At 41.8% G+C, this 16,165-nt stretch overlaps 1 protein-coding gene across 3 annotated transcripts in view; it reads right to left on the bottom strand.

The window, feature by feature from the left end:
- Positions 1-5,570: 5,570 nt before the first annotated feature.
- AXIN1 (axin 1) overlaps positions 5,571-16,165 on the bottom strand; it is a 203,799-nt gene continuing 193,204 nt past the window's right edge. For all 3 annotated transcript variants that reach the window (XM_073636319.1, XM_073636318.1, XM_073636320.1), the window contains one exon: positions 5,571-15,200. In XM_073636319.1, the coding sequence (XP_073492420.1) occupies positions 15,074-15,200 (127 nt within the window). In that variant the 3' untranslated portion in view covers positions 5,571-15,073. The remainder of the gene's footprint in view (positions 15,201-16,165) is intronic.

Here is a 16,165-nt window from a genome sequence, read left to right as displayed (position 1 = left end):
AGATATCACCAGGATGCATCATGGGAAGAAGACGAGCCGGCAGAGGCAGTGTGATGCTTTGGGCAATAGTCTGCTGGGAAACCTTGAGTCCTGCCATTCATGTGGATGTTACTTGACACGTACCACCTACCTAAACATTGTTGCTGAACAAGTACACCTCTTCATATTAGTCATAATTATGCAGAGAAACCAATCAGCTTCCAGGTTTTATTGCTAAAGCTTAAACACTTCAATACAGGGCATTTTCACCCCCTTCCTGCCCAGGCCAATTTTCAGCGCTGTCGCATTTTGAATGACAGTTGCGTGGTCATGCTACACTGTACCCATATGTAATTTTTATCATATTTTTTTTCCCACAAATAGAGCTTTCTTTTGGTGCTATTTGATCACCTCTGCGGTTTTTATTTCTTGCACTATAAGCAAAAGAGTGAGAAGTTTGAAAAAAAACAATATTTTTTACTTTTTGCTATAATAAATATCCCAATTTAAAAAATAAAAAAAAAAAATTTTCCTCAGTTTAGGCCGATTACATATTATATTCTTACATATTCACATTCTTCTACATATTTTTGGCAAAAAAAAAAAATCGCGTATATTGATTGGTTTGCTCATAAGTTATAGCGTCTACAAAATAGGGGATAGAATTATGGTTTCTTTTTTTTTTACTAGTAATGGCGGCGATCTGCGATTTTTATCATGACTGTGATATTTGCAGCGGACACATCGGACACTTTTGACACTATTTTGGGACCGTTCACATTTATACAGCGATCAGTGCTATAAAAATGCACTGATTACTATATGAATGTCACTGGCAGGGAAGGGGTTAACAATAGTGGGTGATCAAGGGGTTACTTGTGTTACCTAGGGAGTGTTTACAGCTGTAGGGAAAGGGGACACACAAGGGGAGGAGACCGATCAGTGTTCCTCTGTACTGGGAACACCCGATCGGTCTCCTCTTCCCTGACAGGACGTGGATCTGTGTGTTTACACACACAGATCCACATCCAGGCTCTGTTAACGGCAATCGTGGGTGCCCGGCGGACATCGCGGCCACGCGCACCGGCTCCTTAGTGACGTGGTGGCCCCTAGACGGCCAGGAAGTCATATGATGCCCGCCCAGGATGGGAGATCCTTCCTGCGGACGTCATTTGACAATAGCCCGGATGTGAAGTAGTTAATTAAACAAGCTGAGGTTAGAAGCTGATTGGTTTTTCTGCAGAATTGTGCCTTTCTTTGCCCTCTCTAGCTTTAGTAAATAAACCCTAATGAGTTGGTGGTGTTGGCTTGGCTACCAAAGTTGGAGAACATTCTGGAAACTAGAGGGTGGAGGCTAGGAGGGCTGTTCTGCATATTTATCCCCAGGAGATGGGCCTGGCAGGAGACTAAGTGAGCCTTTAAATAAGAATAAGTCACACGGGGAAAAAAGACGGGTGGAAGTTGGAGATGCAGTGCTGAGGAGGCTATCGGTGGCCATTGAGGCGAATCCCCTAGTCTGGGGGGGGGGTGCCCTGCCTCAAGCCAGGGGGCTCAGGAGCTGGCCTGAGAGGATCCTGACAACAGGAGTTGTACAGGCTCTACTCTAAGGCCCTTTTCACACTGGGGCGGTGGGGGCGTCGGCGGTACAACAGCGCTATTTTTAGCGCTGCTGCACCGTCGTTCTTGCAGCGGTATTCGGCCACTAGCGGGGCGGTTTTAACCCCCGCTGGCGGCCGAAAAAGGGTTAAAATCCCTCGTACAGCGCGGCTATAGCCGTGGTATTGCCACGCTGTCCCATTGATTTCAATGGGCAGGAGCGGTGAAGGAGCGGTGAATGCACCGCTCCTTCACCGCTCCAAAAAAGCGGTTTGCAGGACTTTTTTCACCGCCCTGCCTGCGCACCGCTTCAGTGTGAAAGCCCTCGGGCTTTCACACTGAACAAACAGCGGAGGCTGTTTAGGGGTGGTTTTCAGGCAGTATTTTTAGCGCAATACCGCCTGAAAACCGCTCCAGTGTGAAAGGGGCCTAAGTGCTGTCAGTCTGAGATAAGAACAGATCCTGTCTCCTTTATCCAGCGTTGTCAGATAGCTTGCCCCTCCCCCCACCCTTTGCTATCAGACCTCGCTACTCCCCACCCACAGCACAGATTTCAGCAGGACCTGTGTACAGGGTTCCCTGGGGGACTGGAGGAAGCATCTGCAGCAGTGACATCAGCAAGAGGGGCAAGCTGGTTTGGGCATTTGCATAGTGCTGGATTAGCAGTCCTCCAAACCCAGAAACGACCCCGGTGAGGGACTCCAATCATGCTTAGGTGAGTATATCTTGCTTCACAAGCTATGGAAAAAAAAAATGTTCAGGATGGGTTTAGGGGGGGATGTGGTGTTTAATATTTGCCTGTAAATGAGATTTAACCATTTGGCATTCAAATGTCATATATAAATGGCAGGGGCTCCAAAAAGTTAAAAGCAATCTCAGGGCTGCAGCCTTGAGCTTAGCATTTTATTTTTTTCAGCGAACACTCAGCTTTTATATAAAAGTGATTTGAGGGGCTGTAAAAAATGCAACTGCCATTCTACAGGGGATTTAAAGTGTTACTAAACCCAGGACCTTGCATTCACTATATCTGGTCTCCCACAGTACACAGAACATTATTTTAGTAAATATAAACTGCTAAATACCTTTTCTCCTCAGCAGTATATAAAGCAATGTTGTGACTTTTTAAAGCTTGTAGGAGTTTTCATTCTATTCTGACTTTCCTATGAGGCTGCAGGACCCTTTAGCCTCTGTCTGGACAGTGCTGATTGGCCCTCTGCCAATTACATTCACCCTCCCAAGAAAAATAAAACAAACAACGCCTCTCTAGCAATACACACCAAACTGAGCATGTGCAGAGTGCCCCCAAAGCTCTGTTCTATCAGGAGATGGATTAGGGACTGTGGAAGAAGAGGCGGGTCAGAGAAGACAGGCTCAAACAGCCTTTTTACACAATGCAGAGGATTAACCCCTTAGGTTCCACAGTGAGTATAACAAGCATGCTTTACTGAATATACAGACTGATTTTGCTGTTGTGGGTTTAGTAACATTTTAAATAACGTTCTGCAGATTTTAATGTGTGAGAAATAGGAAAAAAAATTGTCCTGGACTTCAAATGGGTAAGACAGAATGACTTTTTATTTCATAGCTTTAGATCCCATGCCAAGTGTGGGACAATATATATATATATGATTTAGTTTAAATATTTTAGTATGTATGTCTTTGATTTGCAGTGGCTGCTTCATAATTGTTTCATGCTTCTTCCAGTCTGACTTTGTCACTATTAACCAAATATAGGCAAATACATGAGGCTGTAAAGCAAATCAACACAACTAGAAAAAAATGAAAGTGGTTGTAAAGCCACTTTTTTTTTTCTTTTTTATAGTTCCCTCTGTTAGATAACCTGATGTTGTTCCCCAGTGTATGTGGTTTATAAAAATATGCTGCCTGATACCTTATTTCAGAGCGCCGCTCATGTGACTGCCCGCCGGTCCCCTCTCCCGATCTGACAGCTGCAGGGGGAGGGGCTGAGAATCTCCTGCTGACGTCAGCAGGGAGGAGAGGAGGAGATCGACGGGCAGTCACGTGAGCGGCACTCTGAAATAAGGTATTAGGCAGCAAATTTTTATAAACACCATACACTGGGGAACATCATGTTATCTAACAGAGGGAACTTTAGAAAGAAAACAGTTATTTTTCCAGCACGAGGGGAGGATCGGGGGAGTAGACGGAGCTGACAGGCAGGGAGGAGAGGGGTGGGGTAAGGGATAGAGGAGAGCTGCAGATAGAGGCATGTAAACTGACCACGGTGTCAGGGCTCAGCAGCCATGATAAACAGTGGTTGCAGAACCAGCCAGGTATTTCAGTTGTTACAGGGGGCCAAATTACACAGCACAAACACTGTGCTGTATAACATGCTTTAAGGCTGGGTTCACACTAGTGCAAATTGGATGCAGGCTTTTCCAAATACAATTCGCATGACAGGAGATTGTGACCGGCTCTCGATGGAGCCAGTTCACATATCTCCGGGCCGGCTGCGGAGCGGATTGGTCCTGTGCATCTTTGGCTCCATTTCAGGTCCAAATTCAGGCAAAAACTTGGCCCTGAAACGGAGAACAGGGATGCATCGAGCCGCATGCGGCTTAGATGTGAACCCAGCCTAAAGGAACAGGATCCAGGGGTTACAAATGCTTTAACAAGAAAAAAAATGAACAGAATTGTATAATTTATTAATCATATATTAATTTCCCTAAATGCAGGAAGTCCACCATACTTCTAAAAAGTAAAAAAATTACCTTTATCAATCATATTAAAAAATACTATTTTTGGATACATATGTGCACATTTCTTCCCCTCTGTTTTTGGGTTTGGTTGGCGGCCTGTGAATGAAGATGCATATAGCTTATGTCCATATATAACTGCATACCGTTTATGCTCTAATAAAGTGGTAATTAGTATTTTTTGGATTTTTTTTTTGTTTTCCTGATTTTTTTTTTTAAACGGATTAACCTGTATACATATTGGGCAAAAGACACACATTGTGAAATAATATCTTATGCCCCGTACACACGGTCGGACATTGATCGGACATTCCGACAACAAAATCCTAGGATTTTTTCCGATGGATGTTGGCTCAAACTTGTCTTGCATACACACGGTTACACAAAGTTGTCGGAAAATCCGATCATTCTGAACGCGGTGACGTAAAACACGTACGTCGGGACTATAAACGGGGCAATAGCCAATAGCTTTCACCTCTTTATTTATTCTGAGCATGCGTGGCACTTTGTCCGTCAGATTTGTGTACACACGATCGGAAATTCCGACAACGGATTTTGTTGTCGGAAAATTTTATAGCAAGCTCTCAAACTTTGTGTGTCGGAAAATCCGATGGAAAATGTGTGATGGAGCCTACACACGGTCGGAATTTCCGACAACAAGGTCCTATCACACATTTTCCGTCGGAAAATCCGACCATGTGTACGGGGCATTACAGTTCAGATTTTCCTCATCCTGAAGAAGATGGCAAGACCCTAGAAACGCCTAGACATATGAGATACTCTATTGAAATCATGCATCTTATGTATAGTTATAATTGCTGGTAGATACAGCATGCATCCGGAAATACATGTATTGTAATATGGTTGAGATAAAGGTGGTTTCTATGCTATTTGGAAGTGAACTTCCTGTTTTTAGGGAAAATAATAAACGGTGCACACATTTTTTGGTTGATTTATTTTTAGTTGCATGTGCTTGACAATTTAAGTTATTTGCATATATCTGGTTTTAGAGATGAACATTTTGGAGGTGATGAACACTGCAATGTGACAAGGCCTTATATCTAAAGGATCACCAACTAAACATATGGTGGGGGAGAAGGATATCTTTGTCACCAGATTTAGCATGACAAAGTGCAGGTATGCTTGAAACAGTGGATTCTGTATCACTGAATGAGCAATAAAAATAAGCTTTCCCTGCTTCAACCCCTTCTGTTTTTCTATATATTTCTCATAATAGCACAAAGATCTATTCACTAGCAATTAAGTACACAACATGCATTTGTATACATATATCAGTTTATTATTTTATTAATCTCCAAGTACCTTTAAAAAAACAAAAACAAAAAAAAAATGTACAAGACAGTATTTGTTGGGTAATGATCAGTGATATGGTAACGTCATAAAACCTGATGTGCTTTCGGACATTTTTATTTTTTTTCCTTTTTAGTTTTTATTTCTAACAAAATGTACATATTTACAGAGAAGAAAACAAAGTTCTTTAGAAAAAAAAAAAATGGAAAAAAGTAAAGAAAATGTTTTTACATGTTCCCTGGATAAAAAGCAAAACATGTCAAAGATTCACTGGAGAGCTATATTTAAAAAAGGCACCGTGTGACAGAGTTATGCAAAAGATCAAACACACACGCACGTTTCCCTCAGATTTTCAAACACCAAATTTTATCATTAAAAAAAAAAACGCTGACGCTAGAGCAACACTTTGGCTTTTTAAATCCGATTCAAGAACTCGTTTGTGGTTTATGATGATGATGATTTAACAAAAGTTTGCCAAGAATAAGGGATGCACCTACTTGTAACTGATCAGTAAAGCAAAGAGGACACAGCTTACCTGAGCACTCTAGCAAGTCTAAGACATTGACCAAAAACATCCTAGTACCTAATTCAAATGGAAAGAGAATTTTCAAAAATATAAAACTGGGCAAATATATAAAATTTGTGAAAAATACATCACCAAGTGAAAATAGGTTTTCTATATCTTTCTGATAAAATAGGCGCCGGGTAGCCAAATCGTCAATTTACAAATTTCACATCATCTGCCATATAAAAAACAGCTCAGATGCTGAAAATGTAAAGCTGAACTCCAAGCAAACACAGCTCTGCTACAGGGCAAGGTCTGGCGGGCCAGGAGACCTGCTGCAGTTAAAGTGGATCTTCACCCTCCATGACATGTTGCCTCTCATCCACAAACCGGGCACTCTTTTTTTTTTTTTTTTCCTTCAATTTTTATTTAAAAAAAATAAAATAAAGCCCAACCCCCCCCCTTTCATGCATGTCATTTTCCTAGGTGAATGACGTACACTTTGCACATATCCCAGGAGGCATTGTCCTTCCTTGGGAAAGGAGGAGGGGGTGGGGCATCATCGGGAAGCTGCCGGCCTAACCCGGAAGAGACAGCAGCTTACTGATGATGTCACAGAAGAGAATGGCGGTGTGGGACGGAAAGGGGGGGGTGCAGAAAAGGAGCGGACCCCAGTAGGACAACGCTAGATCCGCTGGGCAGGTGAATGCCTTAAAGCGGGGTTTCACCCAAATTTTGAACAATATCTGTATGTATTCTCTTCCTTGCCTAGATGCTGACATGCCGTTTAAAAAAATTTAAATCGCCGTAATTACCTTTTATTTTTCTATTCTTCTTTGCACTTCCTGGTTCTCCTCCCGTGGGAGTAGGCGTGTTTCTAGCCTCTCCCAGACTCCTGGGAGCTAGTCTCAGGATTCCCAGGATGCCACTGAGCATGTGCGGGAACGAGCGGTGAATGCTGGGAGCACAGCATTCACCACATCCAGGAAATAAATGCTTGTGGGCTTCAAATGCCCACAATGAAGATGGAAACCGCCTGCAGTGAATAATATAAGTTATTCTTTCCGACGAAATCTGACACAGGCGGACATATTACACACAATATGTGAGTATGTAATACTGAGAAGAAAAGTTTGTGAATGAACTAAAAAAAAAAAAAACGATAGATAGGTGGACCCCCGCTTTAAATGTGCAGGACCTGCAACCAGGTGCATAGAGGTGATAAAAAAAAGGGAGGGTGTTAAAAAAAAGGGAGGGGGCATGGGAAGATTTTTTTAATAGGAGTCTTGCCCCCGTCTCAGTCTGTGACAGGACAGTGAAAGGAGAAGCAGTAGACTCATGAGTTTATTTCTCCGATTTCTCCTCCTATTAGCTTGTTTCGTGTTAACATAACTGGTTGGCTCCTTGTGCTGCTCCTCCCTCTCCAAATCTAAGCCTTGCTGTACAGGGGACTGCAAGAGGCCAATACAAATTAACTTGTATCTTATTTGCCTGGAGTTCAGCTTTAAAAAAAACTACAAGAAGCCCAAAAAATGGAAGACCTTTAAAAAAAAAAAATTTTTTTAAAGCATTTTCTTAATTTTGAAAAATACATGAATGAAGAATAAGAAAAAAAGGTCAGGAATTAAAGGGGCAAATTGTTTCTATGTATTGTATTCAATAATCCTTAGTTCCTAATAAAATAGGTATGATTATTTAACTGCCAAAACGAAAAAAAAATAAAAAGGCCAAAAGAATAGTTCTTGTGTGATATTTTAAATGATGGTGACATTTACAAAAGCATGTAAAATTGAAAGGGGAAATTTAAAAGCATTTTCTCAATTTTATAAAAAGAAAAAAAAAGGCAATATATGAAAAAAAAAAAGTAAAAAAATTAAAAGAGGCAAATTGTTTCTATGAATGTCGTTCAATGATCCTTCGTTTCTAATGACATAGATATGGTATTAGAGAAAAAAAAAAAAGGGGGGGGGGTTGTTACATTTTTGTTTGTGTTTCAATGACTTTCTATCAAACAAAAGAGAAGAAATGTCCAACAAAAACTGGGCAAAAAGAAAATAAACTTGTTTATGAGGAGATATTTTCCAGCCAACATTCATAGATATGTATGCATATTTTCAATGTAAACGTCATCAATATATCTTTGCACAAGTTACGTTGCGGTATAGGAATTTGCGTCCCTTTAACCATTAAGCATTTTTTTTTTCTTGAAACAAAAATTTGCGTAGTGTTTAGAAGATTTGTGAAACAGGGGCATGCTGTGTAATTATGGGATGGGGGTCATTATAATAGGCTATCCTAAAACACTTGAGTGCCATGACCGTTTATGGTCTGCTTTTAAATATACACATTCTAGAACCTGCAAGATTTTTTTTTTGGTGAACTGGAAACGGTATAACCTTTAAATTTCATCTGAACAACGCCCCCTCCAAGGGGGAAAAAAAACAGCACAAAGGAAATAAAAAATCATACAGAACATGCAATATTCATATATATTAATATATTAGATAACATAATATACAGAAAAATAAATTTGATTCACAAGTGTATTTAATAATGAGAACATCCCATGAACCTTTCTCTACAACACTCTACATGGTGGTGGTGGGGGAGGGGGCAGAGCACACAATTAAGGCCGCTTTCAGAGCTTCAAGTTTATTTCACATGAAGCACCATCTTTTTTTTTTTTTTTTTTTCTTGTGTTCTTCTAAATATTGGCTTTTATTTATGACAAAAGGACTGCCGCGGTCATACGGTCTTTACTCAAGGTATTGTGTATTGAATTTCTTTAGCACAAAAAGGAGATTATTTAGGAGCAGTACTGCGTTAGTCTGATAAATGATGGGTCAAGCGTCCTTAAAGTCAGAGAGGAAAATGATTTATGATTGTGAGCCATAACAGGCGGCTCATTTATTAAGATCTGGCTCACACCCATGCGCAGGTTTGTTTTAGGCAGCCAATTCGTTTTTGAATCTCCCTTAGGGAGCCTTAATACACTGCACTAGCCTTGCATTAGAAAACGCAAAGACGGTTCACATCTGTGCGTTGTAGTTCAGCTGCATTTTGCTTTCACTGTATGCATGTGTTGGGTGCCATCCAAAAATAAATGGAAACCCCTATTTAAGGCTACCTTGATGTCTACGCAGAGATGTAAATCGAGCTTAATGCAGTGCAAAATGGCAGCGCTCAGTAAACTTTAGCAACCGCATAATACAGCATTTATAATACAACAATATAGAGCAAGGGCCTGCATTCAAATGAAATCAATTGGGAAGGTAGATGCTTGCAGTTGATGGTAGACCTAACGTGTATGGCTGGCTTTGCTCCGATGTAGCTGCAAGCCTAATGGGAGAACCCAGTTTAAAGTGAACTTGTCGGCTTTCATTCTGTTACTGAGGTCCACTGAAAATGTTATCTGCTTGGCTAACAGAGATTCTCCCGATTCAATATTTGCTGAAACAACTGGACAGATTTCAAATTCTAACTTTTCTGATCTAAATACATATTCCAAGTCATTGTTTCCCTAAAATGCACTTCCTTTTACACTTAAATCCAGGCAAGCAGCTACTCACATATGTGCTGAAATACATATGTGGATTTTATACTCCAAGGGGGTTTGATATTCTGTTCAGCAAGTCTGGTGATATAGGCACCCCTGCCAGACCACACTCGGACAAAGCTGTGCTGCTGCATTAAAGGAACAGCCCCTTCCCAACAACCAGCTGACTGGACAACCAAATAGGCTGGAGGAGTGATCACGCGCCCCCAGCTAGCTGACTGGACAACCAATAAGGTTAAGGGAGTGATCATATACCCCCAATCAGCTAACTGGGCAACCAATAAGGTTAGGGGAGTGATCATATATATATACCCTCAACCAGCTGACTGGACAAACAATTAGGTTAGAGGAGTAATCGCATTCCCCCACAACCAGCTAAATGGACAACCAATTGGGTTAGGGGAGTAATCATATACCCCCAATCAGCTGACTGGACAACCAATCAACAGGCTGGGGGAGCGTTAAGTTGGCCATAGAGGGAAAGAATTTCAAACAAAAATTCTTAGGAAAAGTCTTGGGGAAATTTTGTACGAAAATCCTCAGAGTATTCAAATGTGGGTTAAAAGATTTTATTTGCTTTTAACATTTGATTTTGGAATGAAAGGACTTTACTGAACGTAAGCCACTTAGAAATGTCCCATCCTGCTCCTTCTAATTTTATCGTCACTGGGTCAATTTGACCCACAAATGATTAGAAAAACAAATGAACATTCTTAGAACATTCTTTTTCATCTGAAGTTCTACCCATCTATGGACAGCTTTAGCCACACTTGTTAATAAATTTCCACTACGCTCTCTCCTCCGATCAGCCAGTCATCAAAATCGTGTACTTACTTCAGTGGCCTTTATATTTAAATTATTTTTTGTTTTTGTTTTTTAGGCCCTCCCCTAGATAGTGCCAAACTTCACTTGTCTTCTCAACACTGCATCATTGCCCCGAAGTCCTCCTCAAGCCAGCACTGGCAGTTCTATTCAGGACAGATGGACGCTCTGTCATTCTGCTCATTTCATGTGAGCCCAGCCCGTTTACACGCCTGGCATCACGTAGGATGGGTTCACAGTACTCCAGGACTGAGTAATGCTCATACTTCATTACACGAGTGCTGTTCAGCCCTGGAAGAATTCCTGGGTCCCTGCCAACACCGGAGGAAGGAGAAGAGCCAAGGATGGGGGTTGGAATCCTCAAGCTATGCTTTCATGATTTTTTTTTTTTTTTTAAATAACTTTTTTTTTACCTAGTACTTTAGCTTCCTAATGCATGCAAAGCGGTGGTCATTTTAGTGTTGCTTTCAAACTGTAAACTGCAACAAATAGGTGATAAATATGTACATAGATAAATAAATCCAGGGCAGCACTGCTGACTAAAATCAGCAGTCACTCAACTTAAATGCACTTATCTATGCAATTAAAGTGATTTATTCCTAAATCTAGGGAATCATGAGAAATTAGCTTTGTCTATTGGGCTGTGCCTACAGTTCATCAATGGCAGCAAGCATCTACAGCATAATTCATCAGGCCCAATGGCTACTGCCAGTCTGTACAAGACAATCAAATCTGTTGGCAAAAGTATGGGGTACACCACTCCCAAGCCCTGAATTGAGTCACCCTGATGGAAGATTGAACGCTTAATGCCAGCAGGGGCTCGTCCTATGTGCCACAGACTGCACAAATCCATAAGGAAAAGACAGGCTGAAAACTCAAACTCTGATAAGTTTATTCATATTGACATAACGAATCATAGAGGACCTCTATGGTTAATGCCAGCATTGTGGGTGAAAACATCTTGCGTGGGAAGGCAGGGAATCTGTTCATGTTGTTCGGATACAGTTTTCAGCAGTCAGTCTTTGGCTTTGGATTTGTGCATCAGAATTTGTTGGCCAACTGGAGTTGGGCTTTCATAAATCTAACCCACCTATTGACCAAAGCTGCCCTGGACATCCGGTGTACACCTTTTTTCACCTCTCCTACCTCAGAAGAGTTAAATTGGTTTTCTATGGCACAAAATGTACTGAGCAGGCAATTTTTGGCAGAAAACAATTACATTTTTCACGAACTTTGAAATGCCAAATGACTCAGAAGTCAGAGTAATGGAGGTCTGTATGAACAATACTTCTATGAAAGGTTCGATTCATACATGGTTTAAGCTACAAAGTGATTAACTCAACTCGAAAATGTTTGAGGGTGAGACCAGAAAGGACGATGTATTTTGAAGATCACTGCACTTTGTGAGCAAAAACAAAAAGCAGAATGGGTAACGTGTAGCAAAACACTAAGTGGAACTATTGGCAAAATTAAAAATGACATGCAGGCTTTCAAAAGCAGTAACAAAGTAATGCTTGTTTTTCTCAGCTCCCCTGTAACCGCTTCTGTTGAACCTGCCAGGAAATTGGTTATTTTTCCACTTCCTTTAACAGGGTGACCATGCTGTTAGTTTTGCTGTAAAATCATGCAGTGTCATTGTCACCTTGTGGACAGGTTAAGCTGGGTACACGCTAGAGGTTTTTATTTCTTTCATCCCAACAGGCTGAAGGCAAAAAAAAAACAAAAAACGGAAAGATCGCCATATTAACACAAGCGATGCAAGTGTGGCAATTTCCCCTCCTGTACTTTGTGTACTGCCCCCCCCCCCCCCCCCGCCAGAACACACTGATCAGTGCTGGCAGACACTGGTTTACCAGCATGCCCGTTCAACAGAAACCGGTTGTGAGACCACCTTCTGTACACATGGCCTGAAAGTCGGCCGGTCCCTGCCGAACTGACCAGTTTTCAGCTCGTGTGTACAAAGCTTTAGTCTTACCGTGGTATTAAACCCAAAACCAAAAATGGAATATAGATGATCGAAATTTGGTTGCTTCAGCAGCGACTGCCCGAAATTCAATCAATGTATGGCCCATACATGGAATGTTGGAAAACTTCTCGATCAGCAGCTGCTGGTCAGTGTATTCTGACAATGAAGGAGTCCCTCTGTCAGAATACGATGGCACAGTAGGCAGGATCACTCTATCCACCTCCCTTGTGGCTGATCAAAATGAAAATTTCAGCTAAGGCAACCTTTAGGCTGCATTCACACCTGAGCGTTTCAAAGTCGCATGTATTTGCAGCGGATTTTACCGCGATTTTGTGCGGGTCACCAATGTAAAAGGCAGAAAAGAAAAAAAAAAACGCCTGTAATCTGACCCAAAGAAGCTCATGTTCTTTTTTGAGCTTAGGGCATTTTTCAGGCGTTTTGCTTCAGGTGACAAAACGCTCAGATGTGAACAGGTGCCTTTGAAATGAATGGGATTTTGCGTGTTGGGTGTTTTTCAGGTGTTTTTTCTGGCGTTTTATGAGCTGAAAACGTTCAGGTGTGAATGCAGCCTTAGATGAATAAAGTAGCATAGATAGGCTTTAGAAAAGACAGAGTTTAACTGTTAAATAGTTCTGTTTTTTTTTTTCTCTTTGGAGAAAAAAAGGTTTAAACCACATAAATAAAAGCTAACCATAAAAGCATGCCCAGCAGAATTCTGATGGTTTGTCCCAACACCTTTTCCAGATATTTTAGTTCAGGGGTAGGTAACTTTAAAGAGATGGAGATCTACATTAACAAAATGGGAGAAGTCAAAGATCACCAAGCACGGTGTTGCAAGGAAAAAATGGGTCTAAATCAGGTGGTGAGGAGGCAACATATCTCCACCTCACCACCTGTCAAATACACTCGGATTGCTTTTCAGAGGAGTAGTAGTGCCTGTTGCACTTGTGAATGAGCACTAAGTTGAATTTGGCAGTAGCACCCTTAGGGCTCGTTCACACAAAAAGTTGGGGGGGTAAAATCCTGTTGAATCGCAGTTCAGTGTAAAAGCAGCCCTGTACTTTTTCGCCCAGTATATTGCTTCACACTGACCTGGTAGGTCGCGTTTTACAGGTTATGGACCCCCCGCTTTAGCTGGACAGCTTGGTCTTTTGAAGAAACAGTAAAACAACATCATATCTATTGGTGGAAAAAGCAAGGAGGACCCGCTGATAGAGTGGTACAAGCAGTACTCCCTGGATCGGGCCCATCAGGGTGGCCCAGATTCAACCTGGATGTAGAATAAGTCCCATGTAAGGTAGTAGAGGCACTCCGTACACAGCAAAAGGTGGGTAAGGGCTCACTCAAGCTCCTCCCCCCACAGCTGTCACTGGATCCAATAGGAATGTTGCATGTCCACCTAACTTGTTGGGGTCCCATGATTTTTAATGGCAGCCTTGATAACAGGTAATAATTTTTCTCAGGAAAACAAAAATTGCTGTTAATGCTACTAACAGACTGCATCATATATGTTTTTTTTTTTTTTTGCACATGGATACACATTACCTAAATATTTATGTCACTGGTGGATTCTTAAACCAATCCTCAAATTACACTGGGAAGATCTCCCAATGTTGCCCTTATGCGACAGCCACTTTATATGGTCACACTTCATTTGTTATATTTCAAAATAAGAGTAATGGTGAAATCCACCAACCTTATTAACAATCTTGTGAAAAGGCACAGGTAAAAAAAAACCCTACCACCACCGTTGGTGTAAAAGAAATAACCCAACCTCCAGAGACCCGCTAAAACATCGATTCTACATGTAGAAAACCATGTTAGCCACCATTTTTTTTTGCTCACAAACTGCACCAATACTGTTTGTAGAGATAACTTTTAAAGAGAGCTTTTAAAAATAAATCTAGAAAACAAGGTTTTTCCACAATTATATATTTCTTTTCTTTCAAAAAAAGATCCACATAGCAATTAGTAAGAAAATTTTCTTTAAAATAAACCAGGCACCCATACAGAATAGTACCAATGCAGCCTCTTGCCAGGCCGAGCGTGCACAACACTTGAAGCAAATCTTAGTGTTTTGGAACCGTACAGAAAAAAACTCAAGTGGGAATAGTGAACATGACTGGAAATGACTCTGAAATAAAAAAAAAAGCATCAGCAAACAAATAGGGGGGGGGGGGGGGACTGGTTTGCCTTCGGCAGATCAACTTTTTGTGATGGCTGAAGCTTTTTCGGTGACCGCAGCACCATAGCGTTTAAAATTTACATAAGAGCACTGTGACTTCGGAAAATTTAATTCCCGTTTTTTTTTTTTTTTTTCTTTTTTTAATTTCAATGTATCAAAAATATGCAGCTCTCATAAACAAGGTTCTATAACAACCTCTAGCTTTAACTGTACACTGCTACATTACATGGACTGCAGCCCCTAAGAGGACAGGGCGGACTGCTTCAACAGGTTCTCTTGAACTGATTCAAGATCGCCAGTGCGGGAATTAACCTTCCGCAAACAGGTACCGCCGTTTATGACAGCGAGGGGCTGTTGTGACATTGTCTATCTTCCAGCATTTTGTTAAACATCTTCAAGTCTGCTCGCACACAGCACATTTGCGTTGTTGAATGGCCTAGTCGATCTTTTCCACCTTGCCAATAATTTTCTCTTCGTAGATGGGCAGAACAGTGTCCTCGTCTCGCACCTCTTCAAAAACCACTCCACAATCAAATTCGTCACTTACTTTCTTAAAGTAATACCTATAAAATAGAAAAAGAAGCCTGTTACTGAAACTGTATTGATTGTCTGAAGCACAACAATGCAGGCCATTTTGGGATGGGGGCTTGGGTGCATTATTAAGCCACCCTGGACTCACAGGAGAACGCATTAGTGTCAACTTAGTACATGGCACGGTCTCTGCAGCATTCTGGATCACCCGTTCAGCACATGGCACTGTCTTCTGCAACATTCTGGCCCTGCTCATACAGCAAATGGCACACTCTCCGCAGCATTCTGGACCTGCCCACCCAGTACACGGAGCTGTCTCTATGGCATTCGGGACCCCACCACTCAGTACAAGGAGCCGTCTCTACAGCATTCAGGACCCAACCACTCAGTACATGGAGCTGTCTCTACAGCATTCAGGACCCAACCACTCAGTACATGGAGCTGTCTCTACAGCATTTACAGCATTCAGTATTCGACCACTCAGTACACGGAGCCGTTTCTACAGCATTCAGGACCCAACCACTCAGTACATGGTGCTGTCTCTACAGCATTTACAGCATTCAGTATTCGACCACTCAGTACACGGAGCCGTTTCTACAGCATTCAGTACCCGACCACTCAGTACATGGAGCTGTCTCTACAGCATTTACAGCATTCAGGACCCGACCACTCAGTACATGGTGCTGTCTCTACAGCATTTACAGCATTCAGGACCCGACCACTCAGTACATGGAGCCGTCTCTACAGCATTCAGGACCCGACCACTCAGTACACGGAGCCGTCTCTACAGCATTTACAGCATTCAGGACCCGACCACTCAGTACATGGAGCCGTCTCTACAGCATTCAGGACCCGACCACTCAGTACACGGAGCCGTCTCTACAGCATTCAGGACCCGACCACTCAGTACATGGTGCTGTCTCTACAGCATTTACAGCATTCAGGACCCGACCACTCAGTACACGGAGCCGTCTCTACAGCATTCAGGACCCAACCA

This window comes from Aquarana catesbeiana, linkage group LG06 (assembly GCF_042186555.1).
Source record: "Aquarana catesbeiana isolate 2022-GZ linkage group LG06, ASM4218655v1, whole genome shotgun sequence".
In the NCBI taxonomy this organism is placed as follows: Eukaryota; Metazoa; Chordata; class Amphibia; order Anura; family Ranidae; genus Aquarana; species Aquarana catesbeiana.
Note: the sequence above shows the minus strand (reverse complement) of the source record. Positions and strands in the feature narration are given on the sequence as shown.